General features: G+C 34.6%; 3 protein-coding genes across 6 annotated transcripts; 1 reads left to right on the forward strand and 2 right to left on the reverse strand.

The window, feature by feature from the left end:
• LOC108806637 (eukaryotic translation initiation factor 3 subunit F) lies at positions 1-1,647 on the reverse strand. Its single transcript, XM_018578800.2, has 6 exons — positions 1,312-1,647; positions 1,144-1,223; positions 823-1,052; positions 594-715; positions 386-499; positions 1-305 (listed from the first exon to the last, which is right to left on the reverse strand). The coding sequence occupies exons 1-6, from the start codon at positions 1,555-1,557 to the stop codon at positions 216-218; spliced, it is 882 nt and encodes a 293-aa protein (XP_018434302.2). The 5' UTR covers positions 1,558-1,647; the 3' UTR covers positions 1-215.
• Positions 1,648-2,711: 1,064 nt separating this feature from the next.
• Positions 2,712-4,155, reverse strand: LOC108813527 (nematode resistance protein-like HSPRO2). The gene has a single exon (XM_018586110.2). The coding sequence runs from the start codon at positions 4,079-4,081 to the stop codon at positions 2,813-2,815; it is 1,269 nt and encodes a 422-aa protein (XP_018441612.2). The 5' UTR covers positions 4,082-4,155; the 3' UTR covers positions 2,712-2,812.
• Positions 4,156-10,656: 6,501 nt separating this feature from the next.
• Positions 10,657-12,561, forward strand: LOC108806721 (uncharacterized). Of its 4 annotated transcripts, XM_056987973.1 has the most exons (7): positions 10,657-10,778; positions 11,029-11,064; positions 11,154-11,252; positions 11,342-11,452; positions 11,504-11,665; positions 11,850-12,087; positions 12,156-12,561. In XM_056987973.1, the coding sequence occupies exons 2-7, from the start codon at positions 11,041-11,043 to the stop codon at positions 12,332-12,334; spliced, it is 813 nt and encodes a 270-aa protein (XP_056843953.1). In that variant the 5' UTR covers positions 10,657-10,778; positions 11,029-11,040; the 3' UTR covers positions 12,335-12,561. The 4 variants fall into 4 exon arrangements, with proteins under 4 accessions (XP_056843953.1, XP_018434407.2, XP_056843951.1 ...); XM_018578905.2 differs by having other exon boundaries at positions 10,666-10,778; positions 11,157-11,252; positions 11,342-11,665; XM_056987971.1 differs by having other exon boundaries at positions 10,702-10,776; positions 11,342-11,665.
• Positions 12,562-14,510: the final 1,949 nt, after the last annotated feature.

The raw sequence follows: 14,510 nt of genomic DNA on the forward strand, positions 1-14,510 counted from the left end.
TTCGCATAATTGTATGTTTTAGTATTATAATTATTTTGTCCTGAGCTTCTCATCAACACTACGTGTTTGTTTCATATCTCGAATCGAATCCGAAAGTCTGGGACGACATCATACGCAGAGACTGAATCTTACACAAACTTTTTTCAAAAGAAAAAACATTGAAACCAACAGCAAAATTCCTCCTTTTCAGCAAAACCTTGGGTTTCAAAAGCTTATTACAGCATTTGAGCAGCTGTGTTGAGCTTCTCCGCTAGACTCAACTGTGTCCTTGTTATGCTTGACAGGTACAACAGAAGCAATTGGTCCTATAACAGTACAAAAACACATCCATTAATTACATACATTTTTTTTTTGGCTTATTAGAGTTTTAGTGATCTGTTTTTACCTGGAGACTATCATTCACGAGGTTATCGAAAACTTGCGGGGGTAATTTGGGGAGGGAGGCTACTGCATCTGCAATGAATCGTCCTATGTTGGTGTCTGGAGGTGTTCGACCTTCCTGAGAAAATTTCATTATAAAACTCTGTATCAAAAGATCAAGTATAGTGGATAATAGACTCTGTTCTAGCTTTAAAAGTGTATAACAAGCTCACCACGACGCTGTCAACATATTTGTAGACATCGTTGATTAAAGTCAACAGCCTCTCCATTGTCAGCTCCATTCCTTCCATGTCATTTGGGAGTTTGTCAACAGCAGTTGCCTTGAGAACATCGTCTGCAGACAATCAAAAACGATAAAAGCCATACGATACAAAGTTAAGATACTGTATTAAACATTCATAAAATGAAAGTGTAAAAGAAAGGTTAGAATAGAATACTCACATCCGACCCTCTCAGCCTCAACCATACGGAGATCAACAGGAACCTCCTGAAACTGTGCAGCTAGCTGACGATCCCCAAGCGAAAGGTTCGAAGAAACGAAAGCTTTGATAGCACCCACGCCATTTGTGAAACCAGTGTCCACAGTCAGATGAATAGGGTTGGTGACTTCTCTAGCGTAGAAGTCATGAATCAATGCACTACCACCATTCACCCCAAGACCAGTTGAATACCTATACACACATCAATCTCTATCAGCTATTCCAAAAATGAGAGCTTATATATCACTAAAGATCCAATGCCTAAATCATGTGAGAAAAGTACCAGCCAACGATGATCTCCTTGGGATTCACCTTAAGGTGCGACGCTAACATGTTGTGGTGGTAATCAATATCCACAGCAACCTATGGAAAGCCAATCAAACGTTCTTAATCATCACATTCTCACAAGCTAGCAGTCGGATCTAACGATTCAGAGGTGGGAGAGTGGAACCTGATCGGAGGATTCGTTGTGAGGGACGGCGTAGGAGTTGCGGATGTCGACGGTTCCGTCGGGTAGGATGGATCCGAGGAGAGTTCCGATGACTCGTTCGGCTGAGTCGGGGCGTCTCACGAAGCAATCGCAGACGTTGAAGATGACCAGAGGGTGGATCCTCGCCGTGAGGATTGGGGTGGTGGTCGCGGAGGAGGGAGCTGCGAATTGTAAGACGGTGTGCTCGTTCGCCGCCGTCGCCGCCATGGTTTGAGGTTTTCTGAGATTTGATTAACGGCAAAAGAGGCGCGAGTCAGTGGCGTGGGAAAGATTTAGGGCTTACAAGGGAAGAAGAAAAGAAGGGATGTTGTAATACAGAGGAGATATGTATGAGCCTCTAATGGGCCGATGAATGGGCCCGTCATATGTTTTATTGGACTTCCGAAAAGAAGAATGGACTAAACTTGAATTATTTGGTTTCAATGTCGTTTCACTGTATTGTTAAATTGTCTGCTTTCACCTTTCAGTGCCGAGATTGATGGTTCTTTTAGAAACTTGTGGACAAATCATTTTTTTTTTCTATCAAAGCAGTTTCACACATGTATATCTGTATTTTTACTGTTTTTTATGTCTATGAATCTGCACTGTGGTTCAGATTTGCAGACGTATGGTTTAGTAAACATCCTCATTTCCTCATGATTCTACGTTCTTACATGTCTCTGTTTATTTTATGTTTTTCTTAGATCATCTATAATGTTTTCTTCTATTTTTTTCTAAATAGAGAAATTTAAAATAAATGAAGAAATATTTTCAGTGTATTATTGTAAAATACATACATAAATTTAAATACACTGAATTATTGAAACGATGTCTCTTCCACTAAAATGGAGATGGTTTGCGACCAAAATCATTCTATATAGCATTTAGGGTCAAATATAGATCTAGGCTAACGATATCTTTTGATATATATTATAGGACTTTTGTTTAGCCGCCCATCATGGTTTTGAACCGCATCTAGTTGACTATAGAATTGTTCTTTTTGTTTCATTATGATCTGAAATGTAGTACAGATAGTGGAATTGTGTTTTGTTCTCGTATAGTCCATATACTAACACTTAAAAAGGATAGGTGTTAATTTGTTGTTAGTCTTTAATCAACCACTCAGTTTATAGATTAAGAATATGACAGATCCTGCCTAGACACACATTGTCTTGTGGTATAGGGGTTGAATAGTGTTTTTCAACAAAGTGGAGTTACTGGATCCGATTCTGATATGTCAAAGATTTTGTGATTTTTCTATTGTACTCTGCTTATAAAAATCGAGCATAAAAATCTTGTCAGCTTTAGTCATAAGTCTTGTACGTAGTACTTCTCAAATATGAATTGCTATTAATGTTTGTCCTAATAAGAAAAAAATCATAGATCGTATAAAATGAATTGTATTCAAAAATTTCATTAAAGTTACATCTAATCACCAATTTATATAAAATATAAAAGCTGTATTTAAAAAGAATTGTTTTGTTCATCCAATGTGGCTCCAGAACTCTCCCAAGAACGTCTTGGCCGCGTCAAGACTCGGGAAATACGTCGGCTCCATGAATATCTGACTCACAGAGTCACACTCCGTGTTCATCTCCGCGCTTCCCATCATCGCCGCAACCACCTGCTTATACGCGAAGAAGAACCTCTTCGCCGCAGCTTCCACAGCTTGCATCCCTTGAAGCAGATGAACCTTATCATCACACTGATCTCCCTTTCTCGCGTAGAGCCTCATCGCCGCCTCTTGCAACCTCGGTCCTCCCGTGGGATCCACCTCAACACCCAGCACGGCAGGCACCTTCTCGCTAAGACCCTTAGACATCTTCATCATCTCCACTAATCCCTTAGACCTGAAGCAAAACGCGTCGTTTTTACCGGTCGTCTTGATATGTAACTGCTTCTTGAGTTTGAGGAAGTCTTCGGGATCCATCAGGAGGTGGAGATCTTCGACTTCAATGAGAAGCTTCCATATACTCTCCACCAAGTAGACATCTCTCGACGCTTCTCCGAACCTCCCTCCGTCAACACTCGCGTTGATGCGTCTCAAGAGGTTTACAGAAACGTGGAGCCACGACTCTATGATCTGGTGAAGGATATATAACGTTTGGTTCTCGTCGTTATCGATATGATCCGCGTACGGGTTGTCCCTGAGGCTGTAAACCACGTTCGGTTTACAAACGGCGTCGTATAAGAGATTAGGTTTCCCGGAGATGTTCTGTTCTCCGAGTCCGAGCGTGTACTTACAAAACCTCATCTCGTTATCGATGGTACACAAGATCTTCTTCCCAAAGGCTTCGGACTTGCGCCACGTGGCTAGCTGTGGTAGCAAGCTGAGAGAGCTTCGTCCATCTCCGACAGGAACCGAATCATCTTCCTCCTCTTCGCAGATGGCTGCTATGAGTTTGATCTGATACGTGAGGATCGAATCCAACCGTCGGTTCCACTCGCGGTGGTTGATGTACGGTCGTGCGTCGGAACATACGGCTAAGACCAATCTGAAAGTGATCTCCAAAGCTTGGAGAGAGGGTTTGAGGATAGGCTCGTGAGACCACTGAGGGAAGTCACGTGACGACCAGAGGTTTCTGAGCTCGGGGAGACGGAGGTAGAGCTCGTAGGCGGAGCAAGATGATGGAGCGGAGCAGGAGATGGGAGATGAGACAGGGAGCTGCTTGAACGGGGAGGGGATGGTGACGTGGAGCTTGGTAGGTAAGTCCGGTGACACCATCTTCCTCTTGCAATCTGTATCCACCATTTTTTTTTGTTCTTCTCTCTGTTTTGATTATTATTATTGTTTTTATAAAAAAAGTTCTAAATTTTGTTTTGGTGAGTAGAGAAGGTTACGAGGAGTATATATATATATAGAGAGAAAGTACTGGATAGAGAAGGAAGAAAATGCGTGTGGAATTATACCGGCAGCTAGGATTTTGAAAGTCAACGTGAGACGCGGTCTCTTTTTTTTATCTTAAACTATTTGATGTTTTTTTGGTTACTTTTTTTTTAATCTATTGACATTGTATATTTTAGAAAGTTTTATCATATCATTCTTTGGTTAAGGCATACTACAGCAATATTTCTGTTTTTTCTTTTAAATGTAAGTAGGGATATTGTATTAGAATAACCATTTTCATTATTTGACTTCAAGAAAGTCAAATAATAAATATTTGTTGTAACATGTAACACACACTTGAAGTCAAATAATAAATATTTGTTGTAACATGTAACACACACATATATATATAGAAGTTCGAATTGCGATATGATACAAGCTATTGACATGGTTATAAAATTTATGCAGTTTTGAAAGTCAATAATGCCTTATGGGTGATCACTTATGAGCATATACCAACTGAAACTCTTAGTTCTATTTTTTTATATTAGAACAACCATTTCGTTATTTGATTTTAAAAAGTCAAATTATAAAAAAAATCGTAACATGTTACACGCATTTTTTTTGCAACTTATATATGAATTGTCATGATTAAATAAAAGTTTGATTAGATGATATATGCGATATGAATATAAAAGGATGGATTGACATATGTATAAAGTTATGCAGTTACATAATTTCGAAAGTCAATAATGCGTTATGGGCTGTCACTTAGTTATGAGCAGATCCCACTAAAACTCTTGGTTCTGTATTTTTGATTAATAACTTTGTTCTTCTTAAACCGCAATTGTAGAGTTTACAGGCTAAATATATTTTTTTTCTTTTTGGTAATTCAGGTTAGCTGCGTCCGAAAATCCAACTAATCCCGAAAACCAGAAAACAATTCATATAAAAAGTTGTTTTTATGTAGTTTATCTGAGTTACACGTTTCGAATCTAGAGTGCTAACACTTTTCTAAAGTCGTCTTATTATCCATTATCGTATAATTACACTTTCAACCAATTATGCATATGGTGTTTTGAAATAAAAGAATAAAAAAATAATTTTGGTATATCATTGTTTCGAAACTTCAAAATCAAATCAAAACTTTGAGAGAACTCTTTATTCGGCTTTTTCTAGTTATCAAAACATTTTTACACAAGTTTAAAGACTTTTTATTAAGCCCAAAAGATCAGGTTATATACTTGTAATTCAGAGTTCAAAATGTTAAAGATCATGGTTTTGTCAATAAATTAGATACTAATTCGTCCACCAGCTTTTGTGTGATGCCTTTGCTTGACAAAAAAATCCTAAACTAACAATCTAAACGCAAAGAAATATTATAGTCACTAGTCTGCAAGCGATATAACATAAGATTCGTATAAAAGGTGACTAGTTAGTGTGGATAAGCATTTAGACGGTGCTGTAATATGAATAAAAATAACGTGAAGAAGGTCTGAGTTTGGTCTCGATCTCCTTTCAAATATTAGTCGAAAAGAAAAATCGCCTTTCAAATAGTTATTAGTTATTACTAGGAAGCAGTCGTTTCCTTTGACTTTGGTTTTATTTATGTACTATCCCTGATAATAAGGGTTTCTATTGAATAAGACTACTAATGTTTGGGATTTACCCGAATATGTTTAAGTGCATGCACTTGCACTCGACTTTGTGACCATAACCTTAGTGGATGTTTATGTTATTTTAACGGTAGATCAGACGATAGTTGAATTTGATTAATAGTGGATGTATGTTTCAGTTATTTTTAGCGTGTACGTCGATCATAAGTTCCATTGTTCACTTGTTATTAGTCATACTAGACACTACTATTACATTTAAAACTAAAATAACATATGAAAAGTATGCGAAGGAGTTTGTAGATTGTCTTCTTATTTTATCTTTACTTGGCTGCTTCCTTATTCCTTCCTTAGCTTTGAATTCAAATAACTAAATAAGTCATCCTTAGAGGGGAAACAAATTTAGTTCATAGTACACGTATAAAGAATATTATCTCATCCATATATTCGGGTAGTGATAGTCTGATAGATAAAGACTCGCAACTTATTCCATTTAGATATCAATGATCTCTTCTTTTTATATAAACCATCAAATATAAGATGATCATATGAAACAAGCAACCATTCATAAATTATAATAACATAACATTTTATATTTTTTGGTCATTTTATAGCACGTCTTAATTTTTCTCTGCGTAACACTGCTTTAACCAAAAATGTATATAGTAATTTCCTTGAAACTTTTATTTCACGCGCAACACACATAATGAAAATAATAGAAATAAAATTAATATTCTTTAACTCACGCTAACTCGTATTTTGAATAGTCATTTCCTTTAAACGTATATTTCAATACATAATACTAGTTTCTTTTGTGGACAAGAAAAAGCAAATTAATATTGAGTTATTCGAAAAGTATGCATCTTTTTGAACAGATATAAGATATGATGGGTTTATATAACTAAGTATAAAAAGAAGATGGGTTACTTGTTAGAATTCCTTTCAAGTTTACGATAAGTCTTTCCTACTCCTTTTAAAATCTCTTTCGCCTTTATACATAGTCTTCTTCCTTATACAAATGTTTTCTGTCCAAACGTTAGTTATACGAAAAGAAAAAACAGTGACCCTCGTATATTCCCGTAGATTAATTGTTTGGCATCTTTTATTACTTAATGACGTTTTAGCAATAAAAAGATCACCGATGCATGGTTAATATATGAAATTGGCTAAAACATATAAGCAAACACTTGACATTCCACGTTATTTGCATATATGGTTGAAAAATCAACGTACACTAATACACCATGTACTTGGATTATCAAACCATTTTTTCTCTTTTCTATCATTGTTGACTTGGAAATGTTGATCGTTTTTCACCCAAAAAATGTTTGATTATTTTACACGGTCGTTATTATTGTATTTTGTTTTCCCCGCAATTAGGAAAAAACTATATTTTAAAATCAAAAACTATATTTTAAAATCCTTTATTCCATAAAGATGTATATATGATATAGTCTAAATCGGGGCCTGCCTTCCATCCGTTTTGACGACCAATCAGGTGCTCTCCTACTCGTCATGTGCATCACGAACTTGGGTCCCACTCTTATCGGTTTGAACTGCCACGTAGTCCGAACATAACAAGTTAACGGTTCTAGAACAAATACCTACGTGGCAAGACAGCTGGAAATGGTGATTGGCTTATTTTTTTTTTTTTGGATGGGCCCTCATCAACCCCTTTTTTATTTCACTTTTTTTACATCACTCCATAATCCATATAGAAAGAGCATCTCTAATGTAAAACTCCATTTTTTTCTCCAAAATGGAGTAAAAGTAAATATGGAGTAAAATTGCTCCAATCCTACCCCATTTTTCACTCCATAATAGAATCATGAACAAACAAAAAATAAATTACTCCATTTATGAAGTAAACTTCAAAATAGAGTGAGATATGGAGTTGGGTTGGAGCATATGTTACTCCATAATCACTTTTACTCCATTTTGGAGTTAAAAATGGAGTTGGGTTGGAAATGCCATAATCACTGCGATTAGCAAATATAATCACTGCGATTAGCAAATATGTTCATTTCAAAATGCATTTTCTGTTGTTTTATTGGGTTTCTTTTGATAAAATAGAGTTGTTGTATACTAGTATGTGCATGATACATAGTAATAAATATTAAATTACACCGTCGTGGAAGATAATGGATTTTGTTTGGTTATAGGTGATATTGTTTGTGGATAAACACATGACTATTGTTTATGAAATTTAAATCATAGAATAAAGAACGAGTTGGAAGAGAGTCAACAAAAGTTTAGCTAACAAAAGAAACAGGTTTCCTGGGAATGAAGCATGTCTCCGGCCGCATTATCCGACCATTATCCATTCTTCTAACTTTTGGAGCATTTCTATTTTTCTTGCTTTTTAATTTTCTTTTAATTCAAGTTTTTAATGATTAACAATTAACTACTTAAATTTGAGTACATCTGAAAAAGAGTTGTAGTCTTGTAGTAGGTGCCCACCCCCAAACCATGATCTACCGTCTAAATTTTAGTCAAGCATCATCTAAACATTAATTGTCCAAGTTCTAGTAGTCACAATATGGTTAATCAGATGTTTTAAGCAAAAAAAAAATCAATCGAAAACATTAACTAATATAAGATTAATTTAACAGACAATAGTATCTGAACAACCATTTATAGTATTTAATTTCATTGATACCTTAATGGTTTTTTGTACCACTGATGTTTTTTAGATATTGTTTAAACTTGGACTAGATGGCATTGTTCGGATAAAGTTTGGTATGGGAACACATCACGCTGCCTGAAACTAAAATGCTCAATAAATGCCGGAGAGGTGAAGACAAATAGTATTATATTTGAATGTGGATGAGATCTAAGTATCTAACACCAAATCAAATAAACATACATATTCCTTGGTGGGACATTATTAATTGAAAGTTATCTATTTTTCCTACATCTGTTTTATCCTCTACTTATTTTGAAGTGCCCATATAGAAAATAACTGAATAATCACAAAATAACAATTTATGATTGTTAAATTATTGGTAAGGTGCATGTCGCTGGAAAACGTTAAAAGTATTATAATTTTATAGACTTTCTTTTTCGCGTTAATTGCATTTGCTTCGGCAAACCAATATATTCCAGCAGTCCATGGATGATGGATGTATCATAGGACGAAACTGTGACAATTTCTTAATGAACTATGCCGATTGAAAGTGCAATGGTTATATATATATATATATATATATATATATATATATATAAAAAAGTCGTATCAATTTGATGTATATCCGTTGTGAAACATGGAAACATATTCTCCTTTCTTCGTGTATGTCGGACTCTTTTTTTGACTTTTACTTACAAAGCAAATGGATACAACTTGGAAATTAGAATAATACTGATGTCATCACAAAATGGCATTGCAGAGGAAGAAGTCCTTATCCACCAAAAGCTTTCTTCACTTCATTTTTCCTCTTCTGATAAATATACAATAGATAATGTAATAGAAAGTTTAGTACCACATTCGTTTTTTTAATTAATTTTGATAAATAAAAGTGGCACGACATGTTCCTCTTTAATCTCCGCAGTTCCCACGCATGTTTCTTCCTCTCATGGGAAATGCCTAGAATGAGTCTCATCCATTTTCATAAAGCATGCTTGTGCTTCAACCAGACAAAAGAAAATATGCATATGATTGTCCCCTTTAATTATTCTGTAAAAGAAACATAAAACTAGTAATTTTTGATTAGATAAAACTTAGTAATCTGATGCTGTTACTTTTGTTGATATGTATTTTAGGCCATGTTAAGTAATACACCAAAATCATATAATTAGCACAAAGAAAGCAACGTTACTAAGGTTTGGTAATTCCAAAACCAAAATTTGGACCATAACTTGAAAATGATAAAACTGCGACCGTAAGTAAAGGACCTTAACACTTACTTGTACTTAAAGAATTCTAAACCACTAGATTTTATGAAATTTCTAATAGAAATCATTATCCGATCTCCGGACATTTGAAGCTTCAAAGCTCGAGCATTTGTCCAAACATAAGCAGCCAAAACTACATTATAAATAAAGTATTATGCCGAATTGATGATCATAGAAACTTCATCATGCAAATACGTGTAAAACTGAAATTGTTAACCAACATAATTGGGTCCAAGAATTAAATATCTGGACGGAAATAAACTTTAAGAAAAAATCATAAGGTAACTGGTGAAAAGCTAAGACACATTCTAACCAATCAGACTTCTCAGTTCTCCCACAGCCACCACCGCAGAAGCTCCACCATATTCTCCCGAAACCGGTGCAGCCGCTGCCAAAAACTTCCTTGGATCCTGAACCGATATAATCTACACAATAAATAAACGTTTCCAGGACTAATCAATCATAGATTAAGAAACTCAAGGTCCAACCTTCACATTCTCAGGCTGAGGGAAAGAATATTTAGTAGCTAAATAAATTGGGCTTAAGATGTGGCCCAAAAAATAGCTTTTAGCCCACTATACCACTAAATGTATCTACTTCTCTCTAGGAATGTATTTAGCTCTTTAAACGAGGCCACTCGTTTTTATTAAATGTTTCTATTCTCATTTTTTTTTGTAACTTACACATATTTCTATTTAATCTCATTATGAATGTCAAGACTCAAGATTAAGGAAAAAAAATATATATATATATATCTTTTTTTTTTGGTTTTATACGAATTGACATTTTTTTTAACCAAGTGCATGAATGCAAGAAGGATTTGTGTCATATAACAACTACTTGCCTAACTAATCAAACAAAGAAAATGTATCAATTTATTATTCGCAAATATCACATGACCGATGGCGGTAGTTAACACAATAGTAATTAAATAATAATTCAGTTAATATAGAAATAATTAAATAATAATTCAGTTAAAAATGGATGATTATTTATTTATCGACATTTTGTTTCTTTCACGACCTTAAGAGACCGAAGGAAGCGAGTGACGACGTCTCTGTCTCTGTCTCTGTCTCTGTCTCTAGGTCTCTTGGCTTTTCCTCCGTCACAGTCACCGTGTAAGCTCCCTCTCTCTCACACTACTAGATCTATCCGAAAACAAGCTCAGCCTTTTCTCTAATAAGTCTCAATTCTCAAAGTTAGTGCCTTTTTGGAATTGTTCTCTTATGGAAACGAGTAAAAGTTTCGATCTTTTTGGTTCCTAGTTAGGGTTTTCGTTCCAGATTGTTGTTTTGTTCTTGTGTTTGTTTGATTGTATAAAGTAACAATTTTTTGTTGTTGTTGTTGTTGTCATTTGGGTTTCTTCAGAGAACATTGTGAATGGCGCCTAGAGGAAGGAAAAAGGTAAAAAGCTTTTTAAAGACTTTTTTACTGTTACATAGAGAGGTTTTAGTTGAACAGATCAGTGGGATGATGATAGTTTTGTTCTGCAGAAGGCTGGAATGATGCGAGAGGATGCAGCACGAGATGCCATGAGAGCTTTTGGGTTTGCGGAGCGTCTTATCAATGTGTCTATCAAGGAATTGCTTGAGGTAATGTTCCTTTCCTCACTTCTTCTTTTTTTTACTTCCTTGAAAGTTGAAACTTGAAATTTGACGCTTCACCTGATTTGGAACTTCAGGTGTATGGTGCGGAGGGGTGGTTTCTGATCGAAGAGTGTAGTTACTTGGTGCTGTTAAACAAATGCCTTGAGAAGTCAGCAGAACAAGGCCCAAATTTGCCTGAAGATAGGGTAGAAGAGAGGGCTGAGGAGGAGGAACAAAACGATGAGATGATGGCTGAGGCAGAGAAAGACCAAAACGATGAGATGGTGGTGGTGGCTGAGGAGGCAGAACCAGAACAAAACCATGAGATGATGGTTGAAGCTGTACAAGAACAAAACACTGAGATGCCTGAGGCAGAGCAAGAACACACTCCTCAGCAAGAAGAAGAAGAAGAAGAAAAGGTGGGTTTGTTCTTCCTCTTCTTACTCTTTTCTCTATCTCTCTGCCTTGTTACTTAAACCCTTCGGTCATGAATTTTGTAGCTTTCGTTTTGTTGAGATTAGCTTTGTTTGGCATTGATCTGTTTTAGAAACTAGTTCTTGAAACTACCTAACTCGCATGCATGATCTTTCTTTTGTACTACAGGAGCAAGAAGAGCTGCGTGTTGAGGATGGAAGAGACCATGTCGGTAGCAACTCAACGTCTCTGGTGGGGTGTGTTGCCGAGACAGGTACAAAGGCTTGTCAGACTGAAGCTTTATCAACCACTAGCGAGACAGACATCTTGGACTCATCCCCAGCAGCAGGAGAAGCATCAGTGATCAATTACACATCACCACCAGCAGCGTTTCCACCAGCAGGTTTTGCACAACATCCTTCTGCAGGTAAAAAATCAAACTCATCTGCTGCCATTAAACATTTCTTTTTACTGATGTAAAATATCATTCTTCAGGTGCCAATCTTTCCGGACGGGGTGGATGGATAAGTGATTCGGATGAGGATCCAGATGATGATGGTGATGATGATGAGATGATTCAGCTGACTCCAGAACCGCTCTGTGAAGAGCTTGAAGAGCTGATCAAGGAGATACGTGGAGAGAAGAAGAAGAAGAGGACCAGGTGGGAAGACTAAGCTGAGCTCATGAGCTCCTGTAAGCAGCGTCAAAGTTAAGTAAGCTAAGAAGTAGAGTGAAAGAGAGTAAGTAGTATTAGAACAAGTAAGGAGGAGTCGGGAGCAGCTCCTGTAAGTATCGCGCTTAAGTTAAGCTAGCTAAGAAGTAGAGTGAGAGACTAAGTAGTATTGGTTTAAAACTTGATATGGTGATGTATATTTTGTTATTTAAATCAGTTGCATAATCATTACTCTGTGCACAAACTTAATCTAAGTAAAATAACCAGTCTATCCAACGTTAATCCAAGTAAAATAACCAATCTAAAATGTTCTTTGCCTTAAAGAAAATGCTAGGCTTGGTTTGACTTGATTAAGGTTTTAACTTCTAACCAAAGTAATAGGATTCTTGGTTTGAATGATTTGTTTAGACACAAATGTCTAGGTTCAGGCAACACCAGTCTACATTTTTTTCTTTGCTTTGCTCATGGGTCTGAAAAGACCTACCGAAAACGTTGATATTGATACAGTTGTCAAACGAGATCTAGAATCTGGCTATTTCTTTTTAGTAAAAATGATTGCTGGCTACGTGAAGTATTGGCCATCACATGGCTAACCATGCAAAATATACTAATGTATACCTAGCTACACGAAGTATATGTTATGCATGACAACATCCCTCAACTTAATGATGTTATGTAGCTAACATCACAAGTTTAATTTTACTCATCGAAAAATTAATGTAGATGCAGAGACCGTTTTAATATCTCGTTTCATTAATTAAAATATGACCAATACGACAATAATTTAACTAAAATTAGATTTTAACCCAATGTATTAAAAGCATAAGAATTTTTTTATAAATATCCAATATACAAAATAAATATGTTTTAACATTTTTGATATGTAGTGTTTTAACATTTTTATTTTAGTGTATTTGAAAACTGGATATTTATATTAGTTTATTTATATAAGATATGAAAGTAATATAAGATATTGTGTAATTTTGTTTTTTAGTTATCTTAATACTTTTTATGAAATTTTAATAATTTTCTGTAGTTTTCTTGATGAATTGTATGATATATACTTATTTGATAAATTTTAATTACAAAACTTATTTGACGTCAATTCATTGACTCTAACATTTTATTTGTTTAAAACTTATTTGATGTCATTTAAACCAAAAATAATCTCTCGTGTATAATTATTAATTATTTAATTTTAAGAATAAAATAATATAAGAATATAATATGGTTTAGTAAGTTAAATGAATGCAATTTTTTTATGAAAATATAAATAAAATAATTCATTAGTTTAAGTAATTTAATTATTTTATATTAAACAAATAAGATATTAGAGTTAGTAAATCGACATCAAATACCTTTATAATAAAAATAGATCAAATAAATAAATAAATAAATATATATATATCACACAATTAATCAAAAGAATTACATATATTTTATTGAAATTTAACAACAAAACAGACTAAACTAATTAAAAACAAAATTAAATAATATCTTATATAACTTTCATATTTAATATATATAAAATGATATAATTGTATAGTTTTCAAATACACTAAAATAAAAAATGTCAAAACACTACTTAACAAAATTTTATAAAACATATTGATTTTATAAATTAGATTTTGTTAAAAATATTTTAACTCTTTTAAAACGCGGATCAAAATCTAAATTTTGTTAAATTACCGTAAAAACACCATATTTTAATTGATAAAACATTAGATTTAAACGGTTTTTGACATTTATATAATTTTTTGAATTAATGAAATTAAACTCGTGATGTTAATTACATCACATCATTAAGTCGAGGGATGTAGTCATGCATAACATATACTTCGTGTAGCTAGGTATACATTAGTATACTCTGCATGGTTAGCCATGTGATGGCTAATACTTCACGTAGCCAGCAATCATTTTTCCTTCTTTTTATGGAATATTTAAACCGATGTCTTCATAAACCGGTTTGACCACCCCTTATCTGTCTGATTTTGGCCTGAGGAATACACCCGGTACACGTGAGAAAGTTGAGATAACCGGTTTTCTCATAGTTAAAATTGGAGAAATGAGGCTAGGTATTTGACTCTTAATTAGTTTTTTTCAATCTCCCTACTCTCTATAGATAAAGATGAATCAGATGGTTTAATCAGATGATAGATATAAAATGATAGTTATTT

The sequence above is a fragment of the Raphanus sativus genome, chromosome 6 (genome assembly GCF_000801105.2).
Source record: "Raphanus sativus cultivar WK10039 chromosome 6, ASM80110v3, whole genome shotgun sequence".
Lineage (NCBI taxonomy): Eukaryota > Viridiplantae > Streptophyta > Magnoliopsida > Brassicales > Brassicaceae > Raphanus > Raphanus sativus.

What these genes read in the sequence shown, in the direction of transcription:
- LOC108806637 (XM_018578800.2), bottom strand. Translation starts at nt 1,557, where the DNA reads ATGGCGGCGACGGCGGCGAACGAGCACACCGTCTTACAATTCGCAGCT. An exon ending in AAGGAGATCATCGTTGGCTG is followed by an intron (nt 1,053 to 1,143) that starts GTACTTTTCTCA and finishes ATGTGTGTATAG; the next exon opens with GTATTCAACTGGTCTTGGGG. An exon ending in TCGTGAATGATAGTCTCCAG is followed by an intron (nt 306 to 385) that starts GTAAAAACAGAT and finishes GTACTGTTATAG; the next exon opens with GACCAATTGCTTCTGTTGTA.
- LOC108813527 (XM_018586110.2), bottom strand. Translation starts at nt 4,081, where the DNA reads ATGGTGGATACAGATTGCAAGAGGAAGATGGTGTCACCGGACTTACCT.
- LOC108806721 (XM_056987971.1), top strand. Translation starts at nt 11,041, where the DNA reads ATGGCGCCTAGAGGAAGGAAAAAG. An exon ending in AAGAAGAAGAAGAAGAAAAG is followed by an intron (nt 11,666 to 11,849) that starts GTGGGTTTGTTC and finishes TTTGTACTACAG; the next exon opens with GAGCAAGAAGAGCTGCGTGT. An exon ending in TGCACAACATCCTTCTGCAG is followed by an intron (nt 12,088 to 12,155) that starts GTAAAAAATCAA and finishes ATCATTCTTCAG; the next exon opens with GTGCCAATCTTTCCGGACGG.